This window comes from Oncorhynchus nerka, linkage group LG12 (assembly GCF_034236695.1).
Source record: "Oncorhynchus nerka isolate Pitt River linkage group LG12, Oner_Uvic_2.0, whole genome shotgun sequence".
NCBI lineage: Eukaryota > Metazoa > Chordata > Actinopteri > Salmoniformes > Salmonidae > Oncorhynchus > Oncorhynchus nerka.
In genome coordinates, this window is record NC_088407.1 from 79,984,802 (window position 1) to 80,000,645 (window position 15,844).

At 42.8% G+C, this 15,844-nt stretch overlaps 1 protein-coding gene across 1 annotated transcript in view; it reads right to left on the reverse strand.

The window, feature by feature from the left end:
* LOC115138749 (metabotropic glutamate receptor 1-like) overlaps nucleotides 1–13,215 on the reverse strand; it is a 43,090-nt gene extending 29,875 nt beyond the window's left edge. Inside the window, exons 1-2 of the mRNA XM_065025849.1 lie at nucleotides 12,486–13,215; nucleotides 1,639–1,888 (exon numbers count right to left, since the gene is read on the reverse strand). Of these exons, the coding sequence (XP_064881921.1) occupies nucleotides 1,639–1,888; nucleotides 12,486–13,215 (980 nt within the window). The remainder of the gene's footprint in view (nucleotides 1–1,638; nucleotides 1,889–12,485) is intronic.
* Between the last annotated feature and the right edge of the window lie 2,629 nt (nucleotides 13,216–15,844).

Below are 15,844 nucleotides of genomic sequence, written 5' to 3' on the forward strand. Positions count from 1 at the left end.
AAATAGTGCATTCGGAAAGTATTCAGACTCCTTGACTTTTTGCACATTTTGTTACGTTACAGCCTTATTATGAAATGGATTAAATAACTAAAAAATCCTCATCAATCTACACACAATACCCCATAATGACAAATCGAAAACAAGTTTTTAGAATGTTCGCAAAGTAATAAAAATATAAAACAGAAATACTTGATTTACATAAGTATTCAGACCCTTTGCTATGAGGCTCGAAATTGAGCTGAGGTGCATCGTGTTTCCATTGATCCTCCTTCAGATGTCTCTACAACTTGATTGGAGTCCACCTGTGGTAAATTTAATTGATTGTACATGATTTGGAAAGGCACACACACCCACAGTTGACAGCACATGTCAGAGCAAAAACCAAGCCAAGAGGTTGAAGGAATTGTCTGTAGAGCACTGAGACAAGATTGTGTCGAGGCACAGATCTGGGGAAGAGTCCTAAAAATGTTCTGCAGCATTGAAGGTCCCCAAGAACACAGTGGCCTCTGTCATTCTTAAATGGAAGAAGTTTGGAACCACCAAGACTCTTCCTAGAGCTGGCCGCCTGGCCAAACTGAGTAATCAGGGGCCTTGTTCAGGGAGGCGACCAAGAACCCGATGGTCACTTTGACAGAGCTCCAGAGTTCCTCTGTGTAGATGGAAGAACCTTCCAGAAGGACAAACATCTCTCCAGCACACCACAATCAGGCCTTTATGGTAGAGGGGCCAGACAGAAGCCACTCCTCAGTAAAAGGCACATGAGAGCCTGCTTGCAGTTTGCCAAAAAACACCTAAATGACTCTCAGACCTTAAGAAACAAGATTCTCTGGTCTGATGAAACAAAGGTTGAACTCTTTGGCCTGAATGTCAAGTGTCACGATTGAGGGAAAGATCAACGAAGCAAAGTACAGAGAGATCCTTGATGAAAACCTCCTCCAGAGCGCTCAGGACCTCAGACTGGGACAAAGGTTCACAGTCCAACAGGACAACAACCCTAAGCACACTGCCAAGTTGCTGAATGTCCTTGAGTAGTCCAGCCAGAGCCCGGACTTGAATCCGATGGAACATCTTTGGAGAGACCTGATAATAACTGTGCAGCGACGCTCCCCATCCAACCTCAAAGAGTCTGAGAGGATCTGCAGAGAAGAATGGAAGAAACTCCCCAAATACAAGTGTGCCACGCTTGTGACGTCATGCCCAAGAAGACTCGAGGCTGTAATCGTTGCCAAAGATGCTTCAACAAAGTATTGAGTAAAGGGTCTGAATACTTATGTAAATGTGATATTTCCATTTTTTTATTTGTAATAAATGTGCAAACATTTCTAAAATAATTTTTTTACTTTGTCATTATGGGGTATTATGTGTATATTGATGAAGGGAAAAAACGGATTAATATATTTTAGAATAAGGCTGTAAAAAAGTCAAGGAGTCTGAATACTTTCCCAATGCACTGTATGTAATTCTGGGGCCTAATGTATCAAGCGTCCCCCCCGTCCCCCAAAATGTATCCTAGATCAACACTCCTACTTTGAAACGCTTGATACATAAGTCCCCAGGTTGATATTCCATTTAACCCATTCCTGAGACTAATAACGATTATGTACAATGATCAATGTTCTGTGGGGACCAACAGCTTACCTGCCAATGAGAAGGAACTCCCCTGCCACTCCAAGTCGTCTCATAGCCATGAGGAGCCCACGGACCGTCATGCCCTCACAGAAGCAGACGACCACCCGGGCCTTGGGCAGGCGTTCTCTCAGCTTCCTCAGCAGCCTGTCAAAGTGCTTCTCCCCTGCATTGCTGTAGATCTTGTCTGAATGGGCGATACACAGCCCCTCCTGAGAGGCCAGATCCTTAAAGGCTTCCATACCACTCTCTCCATAGTTACCTGGGGAAATAAAAAGCATTAACAAACAAAACAACATTATATCGTGGTTTTTAAAGTTTAACACATTTTAAAATACAATATTATTTAAAAGGTTGACTCAAAATTCTACAATCCGAAGAAGTTTAAGACACTTTGTATTATAACTTTACTTGTAATTTTTGCCAACAAGCCAAACACAACAGCACTGCAACCCATATCTAGTGGCTGGCTGCATTTCAACCTTTCAGTCTGCTTGTTATCACTCGATTTCAGAGACGGAAGTGCCATGTCACTGTATCTCACTGCATTGTCGGAACTAGAAGCACAAGCATTTCGCTACACTCGCACTAACATCTGCTAACCATGTGTATGTGACAAATAAAATTGGATTTGATTTGATTTATTTAATAATAATAAAAAATACTAATCATTCTGCTCATCGGTCTGGTAAATAACGAAGGTGCACCAGAACAGAAATGTAATTGAGTTTTAATCAGTTCATCACCAAGTCTCCCTCACTGCAGAGAGATCAGAGGTATGTTTCCTGCATCCCAAATGGCACCCTATTCCCTTTATAGTGCACTGCTTTTGACCAGGGCCTATAGGGCTCTGGTCAAAAGTAGTGCACTGTGTAGGGAATATTCTGCAATAGGATGCACACTGTGACTATGAGGAACGTTCATATGCACATCAGGCAGGCAACTATGACCCTGATGTCATTCAGACATCTCATCACCTGGAACTGGAATCTTAATTACTGTATAATAATCTACAGACCAGCAAAGATTTGTCTAACTAACCCAAGATAGACCACAGCACGTCATTTCCAATGGGAGTAAATTAATCCCAGTTGGAAGAACAAGCAAGGAGATTGGCAGAGCCAAGCACGAGCTAGTGAGATCCTGTTGGTGCATTTGAGCATTTATTTGCACATTTCCATTAGGGAACACCTACTCTGTGAAGTGCAGCGTGTGCAAAACTCAATTCACCCTTGAACTCCTTCTAAACAACGTAACTTTTTGAAACTTTGGCAAAGGGTAAAGTCTACAAAACGCAGTCCACTCTGTGTGTTACATATTATAGTTTTGGAAACAGAAAACTGTATGAAGATCAAATGTTTAATTGATGAGAAAATTAGCAGAACATCGGACAAAATCCATCTTGCACCATCTTCTCCCACTGCTAGCCACTGGGCTTCCTCTCATCACCATATTTGGTAGTGAGTGGAAACGCCAACCGGATGCTTCACGTTTATACGTCTGGTGAAATATCTGTCTCATTGTTCTATCTGTGGCAGCACTGTACTGCAGAACAAAACTGTAGCTACAGAAGCCGAGGATTGTCTTGGTCTCCAGGTCTCATATGCTGTAGATTACCTGCTACCACCTCCCCAGTAAGATGCAGATATTTGAAGGACTTGGTTCACAAAATAGTTAGTGAGTAGTGAGTAGTGGGTTGTTATAGTGAGTAGTGCAAAGTGAATAATGAATAGTGAGTAGCAGGCTGTGGTAGTGAATAGTGAGCAGTGGGTTGTGGTAGCGAATAGCGAGTAGCAGGTTTACGATAGTGAATAGCGAGTAGTGGGTTGTGATAGTGAATAGTGAGCAGTGAGCCGTGCATTGTGGTAGCAAATAGTGAATAGTGGGTTGTGGTAGCGAATAGTCAATAGTGAGTAGTGGTTGTGGTAGTGAATAGCGAGTATCAGGTTGTGATAGTGAATAGTGAGTACTGGGTAGTGAATAGTGAGTGGTGGGTTGTGGTAGTGAATAGCGAGTATCAGGTTATGATAGTGAGTGGTGGGTTGTGGTAGTGAGCAGTGAGCATTGGGATGTGGTAGTGAATAGTGAGTAGTGGGTTGTGACAGGGAACAGTGAGTAGTGGGTTGTGATAGTGGGTAGTGGGTTGTGCTGGTGAATAATGAGTAGTAGGTTGTGGTAGTGAATAGTGAGAAGGGGGTGGGTTGTGGAAGTGAATAGTGAGTAGTGGGTTGTGGTTGTGAGTAGTGAGTAGTGGGTTGTGGTAGCGAATAGCGAAAAGTGGGTTGTGACAGGGAACAGTGAGTAGTGGGTAGTGGGTTGTGCTGGTGAATAATGAGTAGTAGGTTGTGGTAGTGAATAGTGAGAATGGGGTGGGTTGTGGAAGTGAATAGTGAGTAGTGGGTTGTGGTTATGAGTAGTGAGTAGTGGGTTGTGGTAGCGAATAGTGAGTAGTGGTTTGTTGTAGTGAATAGTGAGTAGTGGGTTGTGGTAGTGAATAGTGAGTAGTGGGTTGTAGTTGTGAATAGTGAAAAGTCGGTTGTGACAGGGAACAGTGAGTAGTGGGTTGTGATAGTGGGTTGGGTTGTGTAGTGAATAGTGAGAAGGGGGTGGGTTGTGGAAGTGAATAGTGAGTAGTGGGTTGCGGTTGTGAGTAGTGAGTAGTTGGTTGTGGTGATGAATAGTGTTTAGTAGGATGTGATAGTGTCACGTTCTGACCCTAGTTCTTGTGTTATTTGTTTGTTTTAGTTGGTAAGGACATGAGTTGGGTGGGCATTCTATGTTTTGTGTTTCTAGGTTGGTTTTCTGTGTTCGGCCTAGTATGGTTCTCAATCAGAGGCAGGTCTCGTTAGTTGTCTCTGATTGAGAATCATACTTAGGTAGTCTGGGTTTCACTGTTGTTTTGTGGGTGTTTGTTTCCGTGTCTGTGTTTGTTCGCCACACGGTACTGTTTCGGTTTTGTTCACGTTTATTGTTTTGTATTTGTGTTCATGTTGAGTTTTTCATATTAAAAACCATGGACACTTACCACGCCGCATCTTGGTCCGATCCTTGCTACACCTCTTCAGAGGAAGAGGAGGAAAACCTTTACAGATAGTGAATATGGAGTAGTGGGTGTGGTTGTGAATAGTGAGTGGTGGGTTGTTGTAGTGAATTTTGAGTAGCGGGTTGTGAATAGTGAGTAGTGGGTTGTGGTAGTGAATAGTGAACAGCGGGTTGTGGTAGTGAGTAGTGATCAGTGAGCAGTGGGTTGTGATTGTGGATAGTGAGTAGTGAGTAGTGGGTTGTGGTAACGAATAGTGAATAGTGAGTAGTGGGTTGTGAATAGAGAGTAGTGGGTTGTGGTAACAAATAGTGAATGGTGAGTAGTGGGTTGCGGTTGTGGAAGTGAATAGGGAACAGTGGGTTGTAGTAGTGAATAGTGGGTAGTAGTTTGCAGTAGTGAATAGTGAGCAGTGGGTTGTGGTAGTGAATAGTGAGCAGTTGCTTGTGGTAGTGAATAGTGAGTAGTGGGTTGTGGTAGTGTGTAGTGAGCAGTGGGTTCTGATTGTGGATAGTAAGTAGTGAGTAGTGGGTTGTGGTTGTGAATAGTGAGTAGTGGGTTGTGGAAGTGAATTTTGAGTAGTGGGGTGTTGTAGTGAGTAGTGGGTTGTGGTGGTGAATAGTGAGTAGAAGGTTGTAATAGGGAGTTGTGGTTGTGAATAGTGCATAGTGGGTTGTGGTAGTGAATAGTGAGCAGTGGGACGTGGTATTGAATAGTGAGCAGGGCGTTGTGGTAGTGAAAAGTGAGTTTTGGGTAGTGAAACGTGAATAGTGGGTAGTGAATAGTGGGTTGTAGTAGTGAATAGTGAGCCGTGGATTGTAGTAGTGAATAGTGAGCAGTGGGTTGTGGTAGTGAATAGTGGATTGTGAATAGGGAGTAGTGGGTAGTGAAGAGTGAGTAGTGGGTTGTGGTGGTGAATAGTGAGTAGAAGGTTGTAATAGGGAGTTGTGGTTGTGAATAGTGCATAGTGGGTTGTGGTAGTGAATAGTGAGCAGTGGGACGTGGTATTGAATAGTGAGCAGGGCGTTGTGGTAGTGAAAAGTGAGTTTTGGGTAGTGAAACGTGAGTAGTGAATAGTGGGTAGTGAATAGTGGGTTGTAGTAGTGAATAGTGAGCCGTGGATTGTAGTAGTGAATAGTGAGCAGTGGGTTGTGGTAGTGAATAGTGAATAGTGGATTGTGAATAGGGAGTAGTGGGTAGTGAATAGTGGATTGTGGTAGTGAATAGTGAGCAGTGGATTGTAGAAGTGTATAGTGAGAGGCGGGTTGCGGTAGTGAATAGTGAATAGCGGGTAGTGAGTATTGAGTTCTGGGTTGTGGTAGTGAATAGTGAGTAATAGGTTGTTGGATTGAATAGTGAGTCGTGGGTTGCGGCTGTGAATAGTGAGTCGTGGGTTGTGGTAGTGAATAGTGAATAGTGGGTTATGGTTGTGAATAATGTGTATTTGGTTAAGGTAGTGAATAGTGAGTAGTGGGTTGTGGTAGTGAATAATGAATAGCAGGTTGTGGACGTGAACAGTGAGCAGTGGGTTGTTGTAGTGAATAGTGAGTAGTGGGTTGTGGTGGTGAATAGTGAGTAGTTGTTTGTGATAGTGAATAGGGAGTTGTGGGTTGTGAATAGTGCATAGTGGGATGCGGTAGTGAAAAGTGAGTTGTGGGTTGTGTAGGTGAATAGTGTGTTTTGGGTTGTGGTAGTGAATAGTGAGCAGTGGGACGTGATATTGAATAGTGAGTTGTGGGTTGTGGTAGGGACTCGTGAGCAGTGGGTTGTGGTACTAAATAGTGAGCAGGGGGTTGTGGTAGTGAAAAGTGAGTTTTGGGTAGTAAAATGTGAGTAGTGAATAGTGGGTAGTGAATAGTGGGTTGTTGTAGTGAATAGAGAGCAGTGGACCGTGGTAGTGAATAGTGAGCAGTGGGCTGTGATTGGGAATGGTGAGTAGTGGGTTGTTTTAGCGAATAGTGAATAGTGAGTAGTGGGTTGTGGTTATGAATAGTGAGTAGTGGGTTGTGGTAGTGAATAATGAAAAGCAGGTTGTGGTAGAGAATAGTGAGCAGTTTGTTTTTGTAGTGAATAGTGAGTAGTAGGTTGTGATAGTGAATAGGGAGTAGTGAGTAATGGGTTTTGGTAGCAAAATGTGAATAGTGAGTAGTGGGTTGTGGTAGTTAAATGGTATGCAGTGAGTTGTGGTAGTGAATAGTGAGTAGTGGGTTGTGGTAGTGAATAGTGAGTAGTGAGAAATGGGTTTTGGTAGCAAAATGTGAATAGTGAGTAGTGGGTTGTGGTTGGGATTAGTGAGCAGTGGGTTGTGGTAGTGAATAGTCTATAATATGTTGTTGCAGTAAATAGTGACCAGTTGGTTGTTGTAGTGAATAGGGAGTAGTGGGTTGTGGTTGTGAATAGCGCGTAATGGTTTGTGGTGGTGAATAGTGAGTAGTAGATTGTGGTAGTGAATAGTGCGTAGGTGGTTGTGGTAGCAAATAGTGAGTAGTGGGTTGTAGTTGTGAACAGTGAGCAGTGGGTTGTTGTAGTGAATAGTGAGTAGTGGATTGTGGTAGTGAGTGTGAGTAATGGGTTGTGGTAGCAAAATGTGAATAGTGAGTAGTGGGTTGTGGTAGTGAATAGTCTATAGTATGTTGTTGCAGTAAATAGTGACCAGTTGGTTGTTGTAGTGAATAGGGAGTAGTGGGTTGTGGTTTTGAATAGCGCGTAGTGGTTTGTGGTGGTGAATAGTGAGTAGTAGTTTGTGGTAGTGAATAGGGAGTAGTGGGTTGTGGTTGTGAATAGTGCGTAGGTGGTTGTGGTGGTGAATAGTGAGTAATGGGTTGTGGTAGCAATAGTGAGTAGTGGGTTGTGAACAGTGAGCAGTGGGTTGTGGGAGTGAATAGTGGGTTCTCGTTGTGAGTAATGAGTAGTCGGTCGTGGTAGTGAATTATGAGCAGTGAGTTGTGGTAATGAATAGTGAGTAGTGGGTAGTGAATAGTGAGTAGTGGATTGTGGTCGTGAAAATTGAGTAGCGGGTTGCGGCAGTGAATAGTGAATAGCAACTGTAAATCAACTGTAAATTTCAGTGTTCCTCAAGGTTCCGTTTTAGGACCACTATTGTTTTCACTATATATTTTACCTCTTGGGGATGTCATTCGAAAACATAATGTTAACTTTCACTGCTATGAAGATGACACACAGCTGTATATTTCAAGGAAACATGGTGAAGCCCCAAAATTGCCCTCGGTAGAAGCCTGTGTTTCAGACATAAGGAAGTGGATGGCTGCAAACGTTCTACTTTTAAACTCGGACAAACCAGAGATACTTGTTCTAGGTCCCAAGAAACAAAGAGATATTCTGTTGAATCTGACAATTAATCTTGGTGGTTGTACAGTCGTCTCAAATAAAACTGTGAAGGACCTCGGTGTTACTCTGGACCCTGATCTCACTTTTGACGAACATAACAAGACTGTTTCAAGGACAGCTTTCAGAAACGTTCTGTCCAAAAATTATGCAGAAAAATTCATCCATGCTGTTGTTACTTCTAGGTTAGACTACTGCAATGCTCTACTTTCCGGCTACCCGGATAAAGCACTAAATAAACTTCAGTTAGTGCTAAATACGGCTGCTAGAATCCTGACTAGAACCCAAAAATCTGATCATATTACTCCAGTGCTAGCCTCCCTACACTGGCTTCCTGTTAAGGCAAGGGCTGATTTCAAGGTTTTACTGCTAACCTACAAAGCATTACATGGGCTTGCTCCTACCTATCTTTCCGATTTGGTCCTGCCGTACATACCTACACGTACGCTACGGTCACAAGACGCAGGCCTCCTAATTGTCCCTAGAATTTCTAAGCAAACAGCTGGAGGCAGGGCTTTCTCCTATAGAGCTCAATTTTTATGGAATGGTCTGCATACCCATGTGAGAGACGCAGACTCGGTCTCAACCTTTAAGTCTTTACTGAAGACTCATCTCTTCAGTGGGTCATATGATTGCGTGTAGTCTGGCCCAGGAGTGTGAAGGTGAATGGAAAGGCTCTGGAGCAACGAACTGCCCTTGCTGTCTCTGCCTGGCCGGTTCCCCTCTCTCCACTGGGATTCTCTGCCTCTAACACTCTATTACAGGGGCTGAGTCACAGGCTTACTGGTGCTCTTCCATGCCGTCCCTAGGAGGGGTGCATCACTTGAGTGGGTTGAGTCACTGACGTGATCTTCCTGTCTGGGTTGGCGCAACCCCTTGGGTTGTGCCATGGCGGAGATCTTTGTGGGCTATACTCGGCCTTGTCTCAGGATGGTAAGTTGGTGGTTGAAGATATCCCTCTAGTGGTGTGGGAGCTGTGCTTTGGCAAAGTGCGTGGGGTTATATCCATCCTGGCCTGTCCGGGGCCTGTCCGGGGATATCATCGGATGGGGCCACAGTGTCTCCTGACCCCTCCTGTCTCAGCCTCCAGTATTTATGCTGCATTGGTTTATGTGTCGAGGGGCTAGGGTCAGTTTGTTATATCTGGAGTACTTCTCCTGTCTTATCCGGTGTCCTGTGTGAATTTAAGTATGCTCTCTCTAATTCTCTCTTTCTTTCTCTCTCTTGGAGGACCTGAGCCCTAGGACCATGCCTCAGGACTACCTGGCATGATGACTCCTTGCTGTGCCCAGCCGTGCTGCTGCTCCAGTTTCAACTGTTCTGCCTGTGGCTATGGAACCCTGACCTGTTCACCGGACGTGCTACCTGTCCCAGACCTGCTGTTTTCAACTCTCTAGAGACAGCAGGAGTGGTAGAGATATTCTTAATGATCGGCTATGGAAAGCCAACTGACATTTACTCCTGAGGTGCTGACTTGCTGCACCCTTGACAACTACTCTGATTATTATTATTTGACCATGCTGGTCATTTATGAACATTTGAACATCTTGGCCATGTTCTGTTATAATCTCCACCCGGCACAGCCAGAAGAGGACTGGCCACCCCTCATAGCCTGGTTCCTCTCTAGGTTTCTTCCTAGGTTTTGGCCTTTCTAGGGAGTTTTTACTAGCCACCGTGCTTCTACACCTGCATTGCTTGCTGTTTGGGGTTTTAGGCTGGGTTTCTGTACAGCACCCTGAGATATCAGCTGATGTAAGAAGGGCTATATAAATACATTTTATTTTATTTTATTTGAATAGCTGGTAGTGAATAGTGAGTAGTGGGTTGTGGTAGTGAATTGTGAGTAGTGGGTTGTGGTAGCAAATAGGGAATAGTGAATAGTGGGTTGCGGTAGTGAATAGTGAGTAGTAGGTTGTGTTAGTGAATAGTGAGCAGTGGGTTGTAGTAATGAATAGTGAGTAGTGGGTAGTGAATAGTGAGTAGTGGGTAGTGAATACTGAGTAGTGGGTTGTGGTAGTGAATAGTGCGCAGTGGATTGTGGTAGTGAAAATTTAGTAGCGGGTAGTGAATAGTGAGTAGTGGGTTGTAGTTGTGAATAGTGAGTGAGTAGTGAGTTGTGGTAGCAAATAGTGAATAGTGAGTAGTGGGTTGTGGTAGTGATTACTGACTAGTAGGTTGTGGTAGTGAATAGTGAGCAGTGGGTTGTGGTAATGAGTAGTGAGTAGTGGGTAGTGAGTAGTGGGTAGTTAATAGTGAGTAGTGGGTAGTGAATAGTGAGTAGGGGGTTGTGGTTGTGAATAATGAGCATTTGGTTGTGGTAGTGAATAGTGAGCAGTGGGTTGTTGTAGTGAATAGTGTGTAGTGGGTTGTGGTGGTGAATAGTGAGTACTGGGTTGTGGTAGGGAATAGTATGTAGTGGGTTGTGGCAGTGAATAGTGAGCATTGGGTTGTGGTAGTGAGTAGTGGGTTGTGTTAGTGAATAGTGAGCAGTGGGTTGTGGTAGTGAATAGTGAGTTGTGGGTTGTGGTAGCAAATAGTGAGTAGTGAGTAGTGGGTTGTGGTTTTGAATAATCAATAGTGGTAGTGAATAGTGAATAGTGGGTTGTGGCGGTGAATAGTGAGTAGTGGGTTGTGGTAGTGAATAGTGAGTAGTGGGTTGTGGTAATGAATAGTGAGTAGTGGGTTGTGGTAATGAATAGTGAGTAGTGGGTTGTTGTGGTGAATAGTGAGTAGTAGGTTGTGGCAGGGTATGGTGAGCAGTGGGTTGTTGTAGTGAATAGTGAGTAGTGGGTTGTAGTGAGTAGTAGGTTGTAATAGTGAATAGGGAGTAGTGGGTTGTGGTTGTGAATAGTGCGTAGTGGTAGTGAATGGTGTGTAGTTGGTTGTTGTAGCGAACAGTGAGTAGTGAGTAGTGGGTGGAGGTAGTAAATAGTGAGTAGTGGTAGTGAATGGTGTGTAGTTGGTTGTGGTAGCGAACAGTGAGTAGTGAGTAGTGGGTTGTGGTAGCAAATAGTGAATAGTAAGTAGTGGGTTGTGGTTGTGAATAGTGAGCAGTGGGTTGTGGTAGTGAATAGTGAATAGTTGTTTGCGGTGATGAATAGTGAGTAGTAGGTTGCAGTAGTGAACAGTGAGCAGTAGGTTGCGGTAGTGAATATTGAGTATTGGGTTCTGGTAGTGAATTTTTAGTTGTGGATTGTGGTAGTGAATTGTGAGCAGTGGGTTGCTGTAGTAAATAGCACACATGAATTTCTAAACAGAAATTGATAAACCAACAAAACAAGATGATATCTTTGTGTATGTACATCAATACAAATAATTATATGGAATGCTGTCATGTTCAAGCTTCTAAGGTAGTATTGTTTATTGAATGTTTTGTAGTCATGATTGCTATTTGAACTACTTCAATTATGGAAAATAATAACAATCTGTTGCTTTCAGCATTGCTGGATCCATTCAAATGGAACATAAGGAAAACCAATGTGTCCATATGTATACCCATCTGATAGTGGGTTGATATAGCTTTGATATTTGATATAGCTTGTGTAAAAATGCTAATTAATAGTTGAGTTCATGGACATGGACTGATTTGACTGACCATTGGCACTGACTGACAGTACAGAACCTCATAGATCTAAGCCTGTCATAATCATGTGCCAAACTCAAACTACACACCGGCTATTCCCTCCTACTAAACCTACAGTTGAATCCAAACATTTTGCTACCATTACTGCTCTGAGACTTCTCTCCACACCCAATTAAGCCCCTCAAACACTGCTGGCTAGGCCAGGGTTGAGGAACCTTGAAGGGCTAGGATTGTTGCCCACTCAAATCTGTAGCAACCACAGAATTTAACCATGAGAAAGTGGCTTCTCTTTAATGGTTTGTACCTGTCAAGGATTCCTCGTGAATTGTAGGCCAGAGGGCTGAGGAAGGCCTGAATGAACAAGCACAGGCTATTAACTTTGGTGGATGATGTTGAACCCCTCTCCTTTTTTGACCTAAATCCATTATGATTATGAATTCTGAATAACAGGAGGTTGGTGGCACCTTAATTGGGGAGGACGGGCTCATGGTAATGGCTGGAGCGGATTCAGTGGAGTGGTGTCACAATACATCAAAGACGTGGTTTCCAGGTGTTTGATGCCGTTCCATTTGCTCCGCGATTGTTATGAACCGTTTTCCCCTCAAGCATCCTCCTGTGTTATGACTGATCATAATCAATTGGATAGAACTATGTATATCTAGAATGTGAATATTCACAGTTCAATCCCCAACACAACTTTATCAAAATTGTGTTTGAATAGGCATTGATGGCCAGTAGGCAACATGCAGGCCAATTACTTCTTGGATTAGAAACTTACATTTACATTTACATTTACATTTAAGTCATTTAGCAGACGCTCTTATCCAGAGCGACTTACAAATTGGTGCGTTCACCTTATGACAACTTAACATGGAAAGTGAAGTGTCTTACCCTCTGTATGGACTGCTGACACATAGGTCCAGTTATAGCGTTTGACAATGTCCAAGATGGCTCTGGCTTGGAGAGTGTCAGAGGGCACAACCCTAAGGAAATACTTGAAGAGCGTTTTGTCACTCAGATCTATGCTGGTCGCAGAATACGCTATCTGAGGGATGTTAAACAGCTGCAGGAGGTTTTGGACCTGGATAGCCACTGAGCTGGATCCAGGTCCAATGACACCTGCTATGGGTTTCTTGGTAGTGGGCGGTTGGCTTGCAGGCGTCCCATCAATGCACCACTGTCTGGATGTACCATCTTTGTTGTCGTCATCCCGGATCGAGATGAGAGAGTCTCTAATGAACTCAATACTCTGCTCCAGAGCCACCGAGGAGTGCCAGCAGGAGTCCCTGATCTCGCACCCCAGAGTAATGTTGGGTAGAAGGTTCGGGTCTGAGTTGATTCTGTCCAAGGTGTGGAACATCGCTTCTACTCGTTGGATTCCGTACTGTTCCCGAACCTCCCCGCACTTCCTCTCCGCTACCTGCTCTGTTGATGGTTGGTGGTGGACCGAGAACAGTGCACCGATTATAATGTCCCCGTCCATTCTGGCCACCGAGCGGGACCCAGCAGCTTTAGAAACCACCGACCTCTCAAATATGTTACTGGGGGAGACGAACGCATCATACACTAGAATAAGGAAATACAAAAACCTAATAGCATTCAGGTAAATCATATTCCACATGGTGTCAACAGTCTTGGGGATATAATCATGTCCGCTTGGCCATTGGGGAGAGCTGAGGATCCAAGTTTAATTGAAGATCCATCATCTCCTTTACCATCCCTCTTTCACTGATGTCTTTCCTGCTGATGAGAGACGTGTTAATTTAAGTTTGATACAAGTGATACAAGTTTTGCAACAAGTTTTTCAACAAGTGATGATAAACAGCTATGTGTTGCCAATCTATCTTTGGCAACTCTTTTAATAGGCTACACAACTTCACAATGAAGCAAAGGCAAATATAGTTATAGGCTGCTGCAGAAGCCAATCTGACATTCAATCTTGAATAATTCAAGTACTAATAGTCTACAGTAATGTAAAACCATTTGATACATTACAGTCATTTAGCAGACGCTCTTATCCAGAGCTGCGGACAGTCAGAAACGACGTTGAACGCCTTTCATAATCTATAGCCTACAGTAAAAACCGCCTACAGGAGGCTGATTAAAAGTTGATTTGTGCGATGGTTGGTTTGCGTGGCTGGTTTCAGTCCCTTGGATAGCGCTAAATTCTGATTTGACCGTTGGGCTCACAATAATTTGCCCACCCACGATGAGATTGTGTTTAGCTACATAAAATGGTGCTTTAAATGGTGCTTAAATGTTCCATTGAAATGACCAATTAATCAGATCTCATATAATTTACCATTCTATTGTTTATATATCGACATTGTCAACATCTAATTAACATTCCAATTGATAATCACCTACAAACGGCTTAGGTAAAATAGGGTATTTTATAATGTTTCACTTTTTTTCCAGAACATTTGTAAATGAAATGCCGTAGGCTAGTAATCAAATAACTAAAGCAATGCTTTACCATCATTGCTATTCACATGAGGAGCCATCTCCTCCATTCATGTTATATTGCACCTTTTGCATTCGCTAGAGCCTAAAATACCTTAGATATCATAACGTTAGAGCGTGTACATACCTGCACCCGCTGCTTCGGGAACATTGCGTATCTCCTTGTCTCCTGAACCTCTCAGTTTGGAGCCCAAGTTTAATAAGCCTCTGCAGCGCAAATACAGTATTTCTCTTTTCCCCCAACCTCTAGCTCTCTATCTTTCTGAAAGGGAGCATGGGTGCCCCCCTCGATTCCTCTTGATCACTGCATGCATCTTTAAAACCGGGTCACATGGAATGCATTGTATGGCCTGGATAAAAGACAGCACGAAGAGAGAGATAGAAACGTATGGAGTGGAGTAAATTGTCTCTATCCGGAGTATCGTCCAGTACATTGCAATGACACGCCCATCATTTAAAAAGTATATGCATGGGTGTAATGTAGGCTCAATAAAATAGTTTATTGCATGTACAAGTTCGCTTGATTTATTTTTCAGAATAAAAGGTATACACATACCTACAATAAGAAGAATCAGGCCTACAATAAGAAGATAAGTATTGTAAGTATGAAATTAGACTATAGCCTTGTAACCAAGTAGGCTAAACCAGTGATACTAGCAGATATGTAACATGTCGACACTAGCCTACATATTTGTTGCATTTTACTGAATTATCTTAATGCATTTTTTGTGCAATGTGACTGCAACAAGTCGAAAGGGACAAGCAAGCGAGCAAGAGCCACCTTTTTTTTACTCTATAGAGGAATAGAGAGCAATGATGCGACCTAGTGGCCGTGGCCTGACGGTTCCGGTTCAATGTTGTTGTGACCATAGAGATCCCATTAAATTACTTCATAAATTAAATAGTATTCTAATTCCTAATTCTATGGTTATGACGCCACCTCATTTCCGGCCTGCATGAAAACATGCAAAGGAGCAGACTGTACAAGAAGCCTGTAAAGTCCATTCTTGACTGGTTTTGAACAACCGGACCCGTCTATTATTTTGTCTGCAGGAACAGAGCCAACGCTTGGTGAGAAAAAAAAAGAAAAAAAATCAAAGTATGTTAGCAAGATGTCTGTGCCATCCTAGCCAGACAACAATCATAATGTATATTGAAGAAGGCAACTGTAACACTGACAACCACAGATACTGGTGTAGCTTTCTCTTACATTATCGCAAGCTCCTCATGTAAAAAAAATTTTGCAGTATGGGATTTCTACATTACAGAACCATTATTGACATGTAGTAAGTAGCTCGATAATCAATCAGTAACCAGTTGTCAATAGGTGAAGACAATTAGCTACTCACAACCAGTGGTGGACTACTTAAGTAAAAATACTTGAAAGTACTACTTAAGTAGTTTTTTGGGGTATCTGTACGTTACTTTACTATTTAGATTTTTGACAACTTTTATTTTTACATCACTACATTCCTAAAGAAAATTATGTACTTTCTACTCCATACATTTTCCCTCACACCCAAAAGTTACATTTTGAATCCTTAGCAGGACAGGAAAATGGTCTAATTCACACACTTATCAAGAGAACATTCCTGGTCATCTCTACTGCCTCTGATCTGGCGGACTCACTAAACACATGCTTAGTTTGTTAATGATGTCTGAGGGTTGTAATGTGCCTCTGGATATGCATACATAAAAAACAAACAAGAAAATGGTGCTGTCTGGTTTGCTTAATATAAGGAATTTGAAATTATTTATACTTTTACTTTTGATACTTAAGTATATTT